Raw genomic sequence first — 16,437 nt, forward strand, 5'->3', positions numbered from 1 at the left:
ATCACCCATACAAGTGCTGAAGACATGGTAAGGGTTGATCAGAGAATAGTACAAATGAGCTAAGTTTTGAATACAGTTTTGAAAGAGGGATTCAGTCTTTCAGAACTTTCAGAAACAAGATTCTTTCAGAACCATGGCATACAGGGGAGAGGTGGGAAAGAGCCATGCAAAGGCCTAGAGACAATGGTGGATAGGCCATGCTTCATCTAGTCCAAGGAGGACAGAGATATGCAAAAGAATGACAAAGCAAACAGACAAGGAGGCAATTGCCCACATTGGGTACCTGAGAGGGGTTGGTGGCAGCTCTGCCAGCTTGGTGGCTGTGGGGTGGCTTGCTTGGTTCTTGGGAGTACTTTCTGGGGAGCCAATACTCTTTAAGGAGATGTTGTCTGAGTCCAAGGCCACTGCCTTGGCTTTGGCCTTCTCCTTTTCCCGATCTGTCTGATTGACAGGGGCTGGAGTGGTCCGCCCACTGGCTACCTTGGTAGGCTCCTTCAGTCTGGAAGGTGTAAGGCCTCCCTGCTTGGTGCTGAGGAGGCTGGGGTCAATGCTGCTGCTCACAGGGCGAGGTCCACCCCGCCCGCCGGTCACGCTCATAGAACTGGATTTGGCTGGCCGGGGCAGACTGCGGTACTGGATGTTAGAACGGGCTCCAGGAGCCAGGAATCCTGGCTCTGCACTGTTGGACACATCTAAGCTAGTCTTGCGCCCATTTACTGGCTTGACAGGGATGCCTGAGGACTTCTGGATCTTGCTGAGAGTGGCTGAACCACCGGTTTGCATGACGGTGGCTGTGCCTGTGGCAGGAGGAGGCTTCTTGTAGCCAAAGGATCCCGAAGTGGCGGGGCGAGCAATGCCTGAGGGGGGCTTCTTAGCATCACTCAGGCGGTCCCGACCAGCATCAGAGGAGGAGCGTTGGAGCCCAGTATTCTTCACTGCAAGCTTACCCTTGTCTGTAGCTTTGCCCTCAGGTTTGCCTGCAAGAGGACAGAAAATGAGATAAAAGCTGAAACTGAGCAGTATCTTAAAAAACCATCCTTTTCTTTCCCTCCATGGGTGAAGGGAACATTGTAGAATTTTAGAGGCCTAAATATGGGTAAACAGGTACAAGATAAGCTGATAAAGTTTCTTGTCTGAAAGACTCTGGCTGGGAGGTGTGGGGAGGCTAGGAATTTTTTTTTGTTTTGCTCCCAGAGTAGAATGGTCCATTTTGAATAAAATGGCAGAGGCAAACACAAAGATGATCAAGAATATCCATCTAACAACTGGTTGTGGAAGGGGAAAAAAAAAGGAGGGGAAGCAAATGGAATAGAGTATGACAGTATCTCTTGGTAATTAGAGACTTGAGGAAAATGTTGATTAAGGCTAAAAGTTACCCAAGGGGCCAACTTTGGGGCACTATAACTCTCTTGCTGTAGCCACTTTATTTATTGTTTTCTTAGGATCTTCCTGAGATGTCAAGCAATATCTTATGAAGATAAGTACCTCGAGTGACTAACTTGGGAGAAAGAAGAAAGCATTGGAAGTGTTTGGAAGGAGGTCAAACTAGTCTCTAAACATAATATACTCCCTCCTGCACCTCATATTAATTGGGATTTTGGCCCAGTCACTTAACCTCTTTGAGTTTCTGTTTCTTCCACATTTGTAAAATGGAAATAATAACCCCCATCTTTCCTAACTCACAGGACTGTTTGTAGACCAGATAAGATAATGTATGTTAAAGCACTATGCACATGTTTGCTATCATCCTATGGGTTAATGACCACTAAGAAGAGGAGCAACCAAAGAACTAGGTCTTTGCCCTTGTACCTTCCTTTATCCCAGGCTCACCTGCGACTTTGAGGGCACTCTGGGCAGTGTGAGTGATGGGGGAAGTTACAGCCACAGGTGGGGTCTTGCCCTTCTTCAGGGAACCAGGGTGTCCCAGGCTGATGGGCTTTTTCAGTTCTCCACCCTTGGATGAATCATCACAGCTCTCAGGCCGCTCCCTCCGCCACTTAGAAGTCCCAGGTTCCATCTTCAGGCTACCACTGTCGTACTCCAGTTTTTTAGGGGCCTTCTCCTCTGACTCACTAAACCAGCTCAGCCCACTTTCTGCCAGTGAGCGCTTCTCTGAGTCTGTGCGTAGCTAAAGAAAAGAGAAAAAGGCAGGGTGAGATATTTATATGCAAATGGGGGACTGGATAGCTGACAGGATTGATTTTAGTTAGTACCTGGCTCTGCTCATCCCGGAGTATTACGTCAACTGAGGGTTTCTACCTATACCCCTAGGGTTTCCAACAACAGATGGCATGTATCTCTGGGTTTCTTTTTCTTCTCCAGTTGGAATAGCTCTTACATGTATCACTCTAGATTGGTGTAGGCACTAAGTATAGACAATATGACAACATCTGATGTCTTGTGAGTAGCCTTAGCTTTTTTTTTGGGAGAGGGTGGGGGCAGCTCTAAAATGACCTGGCCAAAGGCCTATGAGAACCAATCCCTTGGAGTGGGTGTGTATGTGCAACCCCATACACAGACAATGCCGTTTGCCCTGTGGTTCATCTTGAGATGGCAGTTTGGATGCTTGCAAACTCACGTACCACTATTGTTGAGTTCCTGCGAGAAGCAGTGGGAGTAGTTGGGAGGGAGTTGAGTGAGGAGCTAGCATTGAATTCTTCTGAACTGAGATTGTCTGAGGCATCGCTGAGTCCACTGCTGATGGAGCTGCTTTCATCCCAGCTACAGGACAGGAGAGATGAAGGTTAGTGGTTAAAACAGAAGCCCAGGCAAAAAATAAATGTTTCACATTGATGCAAGAATGACTCTGTACCAGTATTTAGGCTAGCCAAAAGGAGAAAACCTGGGGGTTTATCCTGGGTTTGCCAGCAACTCAAAGTGTGACTTAAACTGCCTTGTAATTTGGTGATGTTCTTTTACAAAAGGAAGAGACTCTGTCTTTATCTGGCAAGAGAAAACGTTGTACCTCCTTAACAGAAAGGTATATTATAAAGGCAAGGTAATTTTTGGATCAATCTAGTTATACAAACCAATTTCCTCTCCCTGTAAACAACCTCCATTCTTAAAATTACCATATCTTTGTTCATTTTTAGATGTGTTCTGCATCTATTCTCCCCTTCCTTTTCTAAAAATGTCTATAACTGGTAATGAGGCCCAGAAAAAGATTTCTCTTTTCTAGAACCTCTTAGACTTTTATCATTTCTCATTGCGCCTCCGTTTATGCAGTTCACCCTATCCTGGGATCGGGTCCTGCTTCTAAACAGAACATTCTGTCTTCTGGTAAGTGAACCAAATTTAAGGTGCTGAGGCCATGTAGAGGGGCCAAATTTGTGCTGAATGGATTCATTTCTCTGCCAATTGCTTGGAATATCAGGTTTGTGGTATTAGGGAGATACTACTGTTAAACATCTTTATCTGTAAACATCTGTATCCAACAATGCTATTTCATGCACTAAGTGAACTTACTGCAACCTCCATGTCTTTGTAGCTTGAGCTCTACAACATTCCTTTGGCTGTTATTTTTTTTTTTGAGACGGAGTCTTGCTCCGTCGCCCAGGCTGGAATGCAGTGGCGCAATTACGGCTTGCTGCGACCTCTTTTTCCCAGGTTCAAGCAATTCTCCTGCTTCAGCCTCTAGAGTAGCTGGGATTACAGGCACCCACCACCACACCCAGCTACTCTTTTTTTTTTTTTTTTAAGTAGAGACAGGGTTTCACCATGTTGGCCAGGCTCCTCTCGAACCCCTGATCTCAAGTGATCCACCCGCCTCGGCCTCCCAAAGTGCTGGGATTATAGGCGTGAGCCACCGTGCCTGGCCTGGCTGTTCATTTTTGGGCTTAACAAGTTTCCGTCAGAAAGTTTACCCTTAACCTCAAAACTAAATAGCCTCCTCTACCATTTATATTAATTTCCTCTTATTCTATCTTTGTTTGCTATTCAATCACGTGCATTGTTTTCTAAGCTCAAATTCTGTCTCCTATAAACTTTCTTCAAAGGTCCTGTTTTCCAAGTCTTTCCAATTCCTTTTGGACCTTAAAAATTTCTTCAGATTTCACTCAAGTTTTAGAGTCTAAAACTGAACACAGAAGTTCAGTAAGACTGCTATACAGGAGTAGCTGTGCCGGTAGGAATTAACTTCTAAATCCTTGTTATCTGTGTTCAGAGTAGGTTTGTTTATCAGCTTTGCATATGTGCAAGGACTAAAAGGCTGAAGACTTTTTTGTGTGAATTAGCTGGTATCTGAAAAAAATTTTCTTTTTGATTTATTTTGAGTTTCATATCATGGAACAAAAATCAGACATACAAGTCATCTAAGTGGTTGGCCCAGATCTCAGTTGGCTCTCTCTAATTCATGTGCTGGGAATAGGAAAGTGGGTGGTTTGGACATTTTGGCTTTGTTGCTCTGTAGTGATTTATCCAAATACATTGAGAAAGAGCAAAGAAAGCATGGGGATTAGAACACACTACAGAGTTCTTTAAATTTTACGACTATGAAATATAGCCATTATTGAATGACAATCAACCTCCTCCCCGCTTCCCCTCCTGATATATGTTAAATCTCACATTTGTCCTGGGCTAAGATGTCGTACCCCCTCACTTTGTAGAGAAGGAATACTGAGGAAAGATCAATGCTGATTTTATGGTCCTATCAGCTCTTCTGGGTCAAGATAAGATCTCTGGCAAGCAAGCAAACAATTCTCAGCATGTTCTCTAAGTCAAAGACAGAGGAAGCTTGTAGCACTGAATCTTTCATCTGAGATTAATTATTGGTAATCAAGGTTGTGAGGCAAAGAAAGCTCTTATGGAAGGACCCTTGCAAAAAGAGGATTGCTGCAGCTCAGAAATCCAAAAGAAACCTTCCTTTGCCCCACATTTATGGAAAGTTTAATAATGAAATGGGGGAGGGGGATTTATATTCTAGGAGAGCATTTGGGTCCTCCTTGCTCAAAAGACATTCCTTCCCAAGTTCTTTTCCTGTAGTGAGGAAGTGTAAGCCTAGAAGTGTAAGCCTAGAATTTCCAATGACTTGGGAAAAAAAAAAAAGTTAAAGAGTGACAGAGCAAGACCTTTTGTCAAAAAAAAAAAAAAGGCTGGGTGCAAAACTCCTCCTTGAAGCCAGGTGTTCAAGACCAGCCTGAACAAAGCAAGACCTCTGTTGCTACAAACAAAACAAAACAAAAGAAATAATACATGCTGTAGTAAGGATCCAGATATTATATAATATAAAGGAAAAAGGAAAAGTGCTCCTTTTTTTGCCCTCCCATTTTTACTTCTAAGGTAACTATTCTTAACAGTTTTTTGTGCATCCTTCAAAAATATCCCTATGCATATATCTTCTAGCTGTTTGCTCTCCGGATCTGCTGAATAGCTGACATTATAGGACCACACTTCATTATCCTGGAGATTCTCTACACCTGACTTAAACTGGAACCTCAGTCTTCCTCTTTGTTGGTTTACTCCTTGTTTCAGTGAAGTACCTTTCCTCTTCCAGTAGGTTTCTGAAAAGGGGTGCTTAGGAAGTAAACTTTGTAAGACCTTACATATCATAAAATATCTTTATTCTATCTTTACACGTGAGATGTTTGGGTAGCCACAGAATTCTAAGCTGAAAATATCTTCTTTCAGATTCTAAAGGCATTGTTCTATGTCTGTTTCTATTGTTGCCCTTCTGATTCTTTGTCCTTGTATGTGACCTGTTTCTTTGTCTCCCCTCTGGAACTTTTAGCATCTTCTTGTGCACTGAAACATCACTAATGATGTGCCTTGGTGTGGGACTTTTTTTATCCTTGTGTTGGGTCCTTTACCAGATGCTTTAAATCTAGAAACTCATTACCTTCAGTTTTGAGAAATTTTATCAAAAATTTTTTGATGATTTTCTCTTTATTTTTCAGTTCTCTCTTCTAGGGTGTTTGTAACTCCATTTTTTTTTTTTTTGAGATGGCGTCTTGCTCTGTCACCCAGGCAGTGGTGCGACCTGGGCTCACTGCAACCTCCGCCTCCTGAGTTCAAGAGATTCTCCTGCCTCAGCCTCCCAAGTAGCTGGGATTACAGGCACGTGCCACCACTCCTGGCTAATTTTTTGTATTTTTAGTAGAGATGGGGTTTCACCGTGATAGCCATAATGGTCTTGATCTCCTGACCTCGTGATCTGCCCGCCTCAGCCTCCCAAAGTGCTGGGATTACAGGCGTGAGCCAGTGCGCCTGGCCTTTTTTATTTTTATTTTTTATAGAGTCAGGGTCTCCTTATGTTGCCCAGGCTGGTCTCAAGTGATCCTCCCACCTTGGGCTCCTAAAGTGCTGGGATTACCGGCTTGGGCCACTCTGCCTGGCTGCTAAACTCTACTTTTTGAGCAATGGCTTCAATTTTATCTTCCATCCTTTCTATTAAGTTTTTCATTTCTTCTACCACACACATATATATAGATATACACACATAAATATATAGACATACATATATATACACATAAATGTACGTATGGTTATTGAATATATGTATATATATTTTTTTGAGACAGGATCTTGCATTCTCGCCCAGGCTAGAGTGTGGTGATGCACCATAGTTCACTGCGCCTCAAATTCCTGGGCTCAAGCAATCTTTCTGCTTCAGTTTCCCGAGTAGCTGGGATTATAGGCATGTGCTACCATGCCCAGCTAACTTTAACATTTTTGTAGAGACAGGGTCTCACTATGTTGTTCAGGCTGGTCTCAAACTCCTGGCTTCAAGCGATCTTCCCTCCTCAGCCTTCCAAAGTCCTGGGATTATGGGTGCGAGCCACTACGCCCAGGCTTCTACCATATTTTAAATTTTCAAGGCTTCTTTAAAAAAATTTTAAACAGCACACTGTTCTTTCTTTCAAGGATACAATCTCTTTTTCAACTCTCGGATACATTCATTCACTCATTCATTTGGAGGGGCAAGTTTCCAATGGCCTTGCATAGTTTCTGGTTCCAAGTTGCTTTGTTCTGTTAGTACTGGCAGGACTTCATGTTATAGACCTTCTGAAATGTGTGATGAAGCTTGGATGTTTGCTATTATGGAAGACTGCGACATTCATTGTAAGTTATTGAGAACCTTTGTGCACATGCAGTGGGACTTGTCAACTATGGCTTCAGTATAGGGAGATGAGATTGAACTGATTCATTTAAGCTTTTTCTTGTGAGTTGGTCACCTTTCCTAGAGGTGAATCTTCCAAACTCCAGCCTGAAGCATGTAAGACCAGCATTCTGAAAGCTGAGTTCGAGAAGAGCCTGGAGCTTTCAACATTCAATATGCAAAGCTTCATTTATACCCCTCTCCCTTTAGTTCAAAATCTATGCCCTCACTTGTGTCAGGAGTCCACCAGTCCAGAGGCTACCTGTTTTACTCTCTTCAGAAAATAAGTCTTCAGTCTTCTGTTAATGGAGGGAAAAGGCTCCCACTCTGGGAGCAGATGGAGCAGAATCTGAGAGTCTAAGTGTTTTTTACATACATTTTCAACCAGTCCTCTTGTTTTTAGACTTACCTCTTCCCCTATTAAAGCTACCTGATGCCACCAATTACGAAGCTTTTTGAGGATTCTGGGGTGCAAATTGAGTTGCTGCCCCACTTCCTCCACTGCTGGCTCAGGATTCAACTTTAAGTCTGATCTATCAGTTCATACTTGCCAGTCTGATTTCCAGCTTCCCATGATCTCATCACTATTATCTCTTTCTTCTCCTGTTCTTTGTTTTTGTGGTTTTATGACTTATGAAAAGAAAAACCCTTTTTTGTCATTTAACTTTTGTGGTAGTTGTGAAATATGTGAAATACATCCTAAGTGACTCTTTTGGATCAGATATCCTGGTGGTAGCCTTCAAATAGAGAGAGGTGAGGAGACATTAGCTTTGGAGTTCCAAAGTCAAATTACACAGAGGCAGAAGAAACCATCTAGACAATTTTTTTTTTTTTTGAGACAGGGTCTTGCTATGTTGCCCAGGCTGGTCATGAACTCCTGGGCTCAAGTGATCCTCTTGCCTCAGCCTCCCAAAGAGCTGGGATTACAGGCATAAGCCACTGCACCTGGGCTAGATGATATTTTTTGAAGACTCAAGAGCTGTGGGAGAAAAAAGACTGGATGGACACTGTCCATCCTGAAACATATGACTGGTTAAAGTGTAAGAATAGAATATCTTTAAAAGAGTTTGCAAATTTTATCAGTTCATGAGTCAGAGTACTGCAAAGCAACTGCCTGGTCACTCAAGATAGCAGGCAGAAAGGAAGGCAGCTTAAATATGGCACCAAAAAGAATAAAGTAAAGAGGACAGGGCTCAGAGTTATGGAGGGCTACTGCATCTGTTGTTTGGCAGAAAGAATTTCTTTGCTCACTCTAAGCTGGATTTTGCTGTCTCCCTCCCGTTTCTCTTTATATTTGTTTCTCACATAGATCTCAAGTACAGAAAAGAGAGTTGGGCAACAACAAGCTAGGCCTAAATTCACGAGGACATGAAAACAACAAAGAATGCAGAGACCGCAATATCCCCGTATAATCTAATCTACAAATCCAAACAACTACACACAGGCAACTGATGTATGAGAGAAATGGTGTCAAAAGTTTTTATCTGGAGCGAGTTCTTATAAGAACCATGGCACTTTGTCATTTTCATCTACCCCCAGAACAGAAGAGGAAATGAGTCTGAATGAGCATATGAGAGATTGAGTCAGATATAAACAGGACAATGAAAATGAAGAACCTTGTCAACAGATATTTCAAGGGAGCTATAACAGATTATAGAGGTAAATTAAAGAACTTTCTCCATGGCATACTTATTTTCCCATTTACTATTCTCCTCATATCATCTAGTCTACCCTCCAAAATTTACACGTCTCATTCCCTATTTCCACTAAAAAGCATCAACTTTTCCCCCTCATTGCTCTATCAAAAACTTAGGTATGTCTTCAACTCCTTTTCCTTCCCTTTCCTCATCAAGATTGTAATACATCATTGATTGTATTACCACTTTCCTCTCAAATCTATCTCTTTCTTTAACTTTCCCCTGCCTTTGCTTTAATGTCCTCTCACTTGAGCCACTGTGAAAGACTTCTTATCAGCTCTACTCTGTATAGATCCTCCCTCCCTCTAACGTGCACTAAATATAATCAGAAGCCTCATTACCCAAAAGTGTGGCACTTAGCAAAACCTTCATTAGCTCTCTGTTACTGATATGATAAAATAAAAATTCTACAGCCTGGCTGGGCATGGTGACTTACATCTGTAATCCTAGCACTTTGGGAGGCTGAGGAGGGAGGACTGCTTAAGGCCAGGAGTTTGAGACCAGTCTGGGCAACATAGTGAGACCCTGTCTCTCTATATTTAAAAAAAATATTCTGCAGCCCATTTATCAAGATTATCCATGAGCCATCATTAATGTAGTATAGTGATTAAGAGCACAGATGCTGGAGCCAGACTACCTGAGTTCAATCCCTATAAATGCTGCCTAGGGCTAAATTCAACTTCAATCGAGCAAACAGTCATCAAGCTCCTAGTATTTATAATGCATGGTGTCAGTTGCTATGGGCATTCAAAATAAGTGGCTATCCAGAATGAGCCTATAACCCAAGGGTGGAGAAAGGTGTATAAATGAAGTAAATCCATGACAGAGGGATAGACAACATACACAAAGCATTACAGGGGAAGAAATGATTTCATCTCCAATAAAATCCAGAAATATGACTTTACCATGTTAGAATACTGAGAAACATAATGTTTTATCCACTTTTCTCCACTCCCATCCCACTCCTACTTCCTATGCTCCCTATGATTCCTATTAGGTGCCCAGCTCTTTTGCCTAATTTTCTTTTAGAAATACAGGCCTGCATGAGGAGCCAGTCCTCACATCACTATGCAGTCTAGATCAAATACCAAGTCTTCCATGAGGCTTTCCATGATCCTCCTTGCCAGAAAAATCTCATTCTCTTTTTTGTGTTTCTACAGACATACCTATATTTCTATTAGAGTGGTCTGCCTTGAAATAGTTATGTCCACACATCTTTTCATGAGACCATATTTCCCTGAAGGTTAGGATTAAATCTTATGCTGCTTTGTACCCCTCATACAATATCTTGTATACAGTGGGCACTCACTCGTTGCTTATATGAAAACAAGAATGCATAACTTCAGGAAAAAGGTTATGATGTTGGGGCTGCTATTTATGTATTCTCCAATAATAACTAGTAATTTATTTATAAAGGTAATCCTTGGTTTGGGGTTGGGGGAATTTATTAACATTCTCTTTTCAGAACATTCAGTACTCTGCTGAAATTCCCTATCTATACAAAAATGTAATTCACCTTTTATACTGGATCCTTAAACATATTTATAAAAAGGATTTTACAGTCCTTATCTGTTAGTTTCAACATATGGTTCATCTGTGGATCTGCTTCTATTGACTATTTTTTCCCTCAGTCATATTTTTTCTGCTTCTTCCTGAGTCTTGTAACTTTTTATTTTATGCCAGATGTTGTGTGTAAAAGTGTGGCAATAGGTATATCCAGAAAAGGACATGTCCTTTCCGCTGTTAGGCTGCTAGGATTGAGAGCTGAGTCAGTCTAGCCTGTCATATAGAGCCAGGTTTGGGCTCTGTTATAGGTCAGTTCATCAATTTTTTTTTTTCCAGACAAAGTCTCGCTCTTGTTCCCCAGGCTGGAGTGCAATGGCGTGATCTCGGCTCACTGCAACCTCCGCCTCCTAGGTTCAAGCAATTCTTCTGCCTCAGTGTCCCAAGTAGCTGGGATTACAGACGCCTGCCACCACACCTGACCAATTTTTGTATTTTAAGTAGAAACAGGGTTTCACCATGTTGGCCAGGCTGGTCTCGAACTCCTGACCTCAGGTGATCTGCCCGCCTGGCCTCCCAAATCACCAAATGTTTTGAGGGCAAGATCGGGACTGTCCTTTCAGTAAGACTTAAGATCTGAGCATAGTGAGTCCCCAGAGATCTCTCTATGCCATCCAGCCCAGCTGCCAGCTTTGGGCTGCTGTGGAGTTCTCTGCACTCTTGGTGAGCCACTTTTGTACATTCAGTGAAGGATCTTTGTGCTTTGGAGGGGGTCTTTCTCTACCCTCCTACCCTGTTCTCAGGTTCCACTGTACTGTACTGTTGCTGTATAGTCAGTGAAGGCCCTGTGCACATTGGGTGGGGGCAGGGATCTTTCTCAGATTTCTGTCCTGCCCTTAGCCATCAGCTTGCTGCCACTGTGTACTCAGTGAAGGCCTCATGAGAACGACTTAGGGGTAGGTGGGTACTTATTTGCTCTATCATTAGGGCTCCTTATGGCCAGCCTACATGTGGCCTTCAAAAGTTTGTATGAAGTTCAGCTATTTTCTCCTCATCCTCATCTATGGTGGGTTTGCTCCTCTTAGCCATACCCCAGGAGGAAAACAGTCATGTATACCATCTCTCCTAGGAATGGCTCTTCTCTTTCTGGAATTTAGTTCAATTAGAATACTTTGCATCCTTAGATATCTGTTTTTGTTTTTTTTTTTTTTTTTCCTTTTTTTTTTTTTAGACGGAGTCTGGCTCTGTCGCCCAGGCTGGAGTGCAGTGGCCGGATCTCAGCTCACTGCAAGCTCCGCCTACCGGGTTTACACCATTCTCCTGCCTCAGCCTCCCGAGTAGCTGGGACTACAGGCGCCCGCCACCTCGCCCGGCTAGTTTTTTGTATTTTTTAGTAGAGACGGGGTTTCACCGTATTAGCGAGGATGGTCTCGATCTCCTGACCTTGTGATCCACCCGTCTCGGCCTCCCAAAGTGCTGGGATTACAGGCTTGAGCCACCGCGCCCGGCCTGTATTTTTTTAAAGTTATGTTTGTTGCTTATCCAGCTTAGCCTTGCTGTTAGGATGAGAGTGATAGTGTAGGACACTATACCATTCCCTTCGATAAATTAGCCCCTTGAGTGCTCTTAGAATAAATAAAGCCCTTCATCTAGGGCTGTTAAGAATGGCAACTGATTCCTCCTCTTGTTTTCTTGCCCACTTCCTAGCATTGATACCATAGTCTAAGGAACACTCTGGTGCACCCATCTCCTCTGTAGGATGAAAAGAGGGACTGTGAAGAGGCCAGCTCAAATGAACACTGCTCTGTTTGTGTCTGTGCAGACACGTGGCAATGCATGGGGCAGGAAATACTCCTCCCCTCTGGGAAAAGCACCAACACTAACGTCGTTCTTGGCTAGGATTGGCCACCCCTCCCAGACTTCTCTCACACCGTCTGCTCCCCACATTTTAGGCCCAGCTATTCCATGGAACTTGAATAGCCAAGGGAGCCTGCAGGCAGCCAGAGGGCCAAGGGTGTGGGCTAACTAACTGGAAGAGTGGACCAGCTTGTGACTACATAGGAAAAAATCCTTATTGCTTCTGTAGCACAGCATGGTTCTTAAAAGTCAGACTAGAACACTGAGTCTGTTCTTCTGTCCGGAATATATATGCCTTGCGAATCAGTAACTAAGTTTCTCTATTTACTACTTAATGCATAAGAGCTGTGTATATGGAACTCTACTTTCTCTTCTGAGTGGAGAAATATCTGCAGTACAATAGGCTGGTTTTAAGAGCTGAGAGGTTTTTTATTTTCTTTTTCTTCTTTTATAATTATTTTTACTCCCAGTAGAGTTTATGGAATTGGAAGCCTAGGGGATACCTAGGACTTCCTGCTTCATCATATAGGAAAGAGAAGAACTAACTTTATCATCTAAACTGGAAACAGGTTCCAAGACAGCAGGAAGCTGTTTGGCCACAAAATGTAACCTACTTCATGGAAACAAATCCCCAAATCAATCATGAAAAGAAGCCAGACTCAGAGTTGGAGGGCTTTTCAGTCCCCATCACTATACCAACTAGGTATGCACTGTATTCTATCAAATATACAAACATCAAATGGGGCAGAAGGGTAAAAGAGCATCAATAATCACAACTCTTGATATTAGCTCACTTGCTAGAGTTGATGGGTGGTGACCTAGGTTAGGCAGTGAAATAGACAACAGTGACAAAGTGTGAATTAGACCCAGGGACTGAGAGTAATCTGATAGTCCAGGTAAGTAGGAGGCTAGCAAATGTGATGAGCCCAGTTCTAGGTTTGCCAAGGGCTAGAACGTCTATGGATCGAAATAAAAAGAAGATTTTTCATAATGCAAGTGTTTTAGATAAGGCTGTCATTAGATGGTTCTGCAGCCAGGGATATCTCATGACTTTTGCCCCCGATACTCAAATTATTCTTGATATTTTAAGGAGACAGGGCAAAGAGCACATAAAGCTGGAACTGGAATCAGTCCAAGTTAGAATTAAATACATACAGATTCAAAACTAATCTGTCCTCTTGAGGAGGCTAACCTTATTGGCTAGAAATGGACTGAGCTGACCTCAAAGAATACACTACTATAGACAAGAATACATTCCTAATATTTGCTCTAGTCTTGAAATGTTCCATAGTTTTCTTGGAACTACACCAGATTAAAGCTAAGATATAGCTTCCCTTGCTTGCTACTTTAAGAATACTCTTGCTATCTCTAATAAAATGTATTATGTTAAACCATATGAAATTGCCAATCTTATAGTTAAAAAATTGGTCAAACCTGGGCACTTTCATATGATTCAACATCAAATATATTTATTTTTGTGTTTGGTCTATGCTTTAGTACTTGTTTGCTACAAAACTGTGGTCATGGATTCTAAACTCTTTTTCTTTTTTCTTTTTTTTGTTGAGATAAGACTTTGTCACCCAGGCTGGAGTGCAGTGGTGTGATCTCAGCTTACTGCAGCCTTGACTTCCCAGGTTCAAGTGATCCTCCTGCTTCAGCCCCACAAGTGTGGGACTACAAGTGTGCACCACGGTGCCTAGCTAATTTTTTTATTTTTTATTTTTTTTATTTTTTTATTTTTTTATTTTTTATTTTTTTTTTGAGACGGAGTCTCGCTCTGTCGCCCAAGCTGGAGTGCAGTGGCCGGATCTCAGCTCACTGCAAGCTCCGACGCCCGAGTTTACGCCATTCTCCTGCCTCAGCCTCCCGAGTAGCTGGGACTACAGGCGCCTGCCACCTCGCCCGGCTAGTTTTTTGTATTTTTTAGTAGAGACGGGGTTTCACCGTGTTAGCCAGGATGGTCTTGATCTCCTGACCTCGTGATCCGCCCGTCTCGGCCTCCCAAAGTGCTGGGATTACAGGCTTGAGCCACCGCGCCTGGCCATTTTTTTATTTTTTATAGAGACAGGGTTTCACCATGTTGCCCAGGCTGGTCCCAAACTACTGAGTTCAAATGATCTGCCCACCTTGGCCTCCCAAAATGCTAGGATTACAGGTGTGAGCCACCATGCCTGGAGTTAAACTCCTTTTTTTTTTTTCTGAGATGGAGTTTCACTCTTGTTGCCCAGGCTGAAGTGCAATGGCAAGATCTTGGTTCACCACAACCTCTGCCTCCCACGTCCAAGTGATTCGCCTGCCTCAGCCTCCGGAGTAGCTGGGACTACAGGTGTGTGCCACCATGCCTGGCTAGTTTTTGTATTTTTAGTAGAGATGGGGTTTCACCATGTTGGCCAGGCTTGTCTCGAACTCCTGACCTCAGGTGATCCACCTGCCTTGGCCTCCCAAAGTGCTGGGATTACAGGCATGAGCCACCATGCCCAGCTGACTTAAACTCTTAATAGGAGAGACCAAGTTACAGAATCCAAGTCAAATGGAAGAAATGACAACCTGTCCCACTCTAAGACTAGTTTGGTACATCTGAACAAGGGAATATGTTTTAGACTTTCCTCAATCCAAAGTTCCAAACATATCCCATTCTGCACTGGTCTTTTATGCTTTCTTCAGACCCATTCCTGGGGTGAGCCACTCAGTTCATAATCCATACTTCCCTAAAGGTCACTCAGATAGTCATGGAGATGTGATTCCTAATGAGAAAATTAGCAAGTGATGTTCCATCTCTGGTCCCTGTAGCAAGTGGACTCCTTTGTTAAGATGTTAGTGACCTACATTTGTGTTAATACGGTAGCCACTAGCCATATGTAGCTAATGAGTACTTGAAATGTGGCTAGTCCCAATTGAGATGTGGAGTAAGGTTTCAAAGACTTAGTAGAAAAGAAGAATATAAGATATCTTAATTATCTTGATAATTTCTATATTAGTTACATATTAACATAATATTTTAAATACACTGGGTTAAGTAAGGCATATTACAATTAATTTTACCTGTTTTACTTTTTATTTTTATTTTTTTTTGAGACGGAGTCTCGCCCTGTCACCCAGGTTGGAGTGCAATGGCGCAATCTCGGCTCACTGCAACCTCCACCTCCTGGGTTCAAACAATTCTCCTGCCTCAGCCTCCCGAGTAGCTGGGATTACAGGTGGCCACCACCACTCCCAGCTAATTTTTGTATTTTTAGTAGAGATGGGGTTTCACCATGTTGGCCAGGCTGGTCTCAAACTCCTGACCTTGTGATCCACCCGCCTCAGCCTCCCAAAGTGCTGGGATTACAGGCGTGAGCCACCATGCCCGGTCCTTGTTTAACTTTTTAAAATGTTTCCACTATAACATTTTCAAATACATATGTGGTTCGGGCACGGTGGCTCACGTCTGTAATCCCAGCGCTTTGGGAGGCCGAGGCGGGTGGATCACGAGGTCAGGAGATCGAGACCATCCTGGCTAACATGGTGAAACCCCGTCTCTACTAAAAATACAAAAGTTAGCTGGGTGTGGTGATGCATGCCTGTAATCCCAGCTACTCGGGAGGCTGAGGCAGGATAATTGCTTGAATCAGGAGACGGAGGTTGCAGTGAGCTGAGATCACGCCACTGCACTCCAGCCTGGCGACATGGCGAGACTCCGTCTCAAAAACAAAAAACCAAAAAAACAAAACAAAACAAAACAAAAAACAAAAAAAGTATGTGGCTTGCAGTAGATTTCTGTTGAAAAGCGCTGTCCTAAACAGGAAACTTTTGGTCAATGAAATGTCCACTTTAAAGAGCTGGAGTTCTTTAGCTGCTACAGTAGTTACATTTGGTCCATGACCTGAAAAAGCTACATTTTGCAGTTAAACTTCAACTGATCCCTTTGATGGCAACAAATGTGGTAACATTTTTAGGTGCAAACACTGAATTATGAGCCATAGTCCTCGGAGACCATTCAAGAGGTTAAAGAGGATAAGTGATTTTTAAAAAAAGAGAATAGAAGAGTCAGAGTGAAATTGGGCAATTTTGTGATGCTCAGTTTTGAAAACGAATCAAGACCATCTAGAGAAACCAACACTCTGTTCAAGTACTGCCAAAGTTCTTAAAGTCAGCAACCTCTCCTACTCCTCAGCCCCATGTGGTGCTAGAGAACTCCAAGAGCAAGGGGGAGTACAGTGTCTGCTTCATTACATGTCTGTGGTTTGGCAGCGATCACAGCAAACTAGCTTGACCTGGCCAACCAAGCCAGGCAATGGGAGGAAAGGA

The 16,437-nt window shown here is 42.9% G+C and overlaps 1 protein-coding gene across 8 annotated transcripts in view; it reads right to left on the reverse strand.

Moving 5' to 3' along the window:
* Positions 1 to 16,437, reverse strand: part of NAV1 (neuron navigator 1) — a 275,710-nt gene that overhangs the window by 36,831 nt on the left and 222,442 nt on the right. For all 8 annotated transcript variants that reach the window (XM_031657113.1, XM_031657110.1, XM_031657108.1 and 5 more), the window contains 3 exons: positions 2,583 to 2,721; positions 1,831 to 2,128; positions 284 to 977 (listed from right to left, as the gene is read on the reverse strand). In XM_031657113.1, the coding sequence (XP_031512973.1) occupies positions 284 to 977; positions 1,831 to 2,128; positions 2,583 to 2,721 (1,131 nt within the window). The remainder of the gene's footprint in view (positions 1 to 283; positions 978 to 1,830; positions 2,129 to 2,582; positions 2,722 to 16,437) is intronic.

This window comes from Papio anubis, chromosome 1, assembly GCF_008728515.1.
Source record: "Papio anubis isolate 15944 chromosome 1, Panubis1.0, whole genome shotgun sequence".
NCBI classification, from domain to species: domain Eukaryota; kingdom Metazoa; phylum Chordata; class Mammalia; order Primates; family Cercopithecidae; genus Papio; species Papio anubis.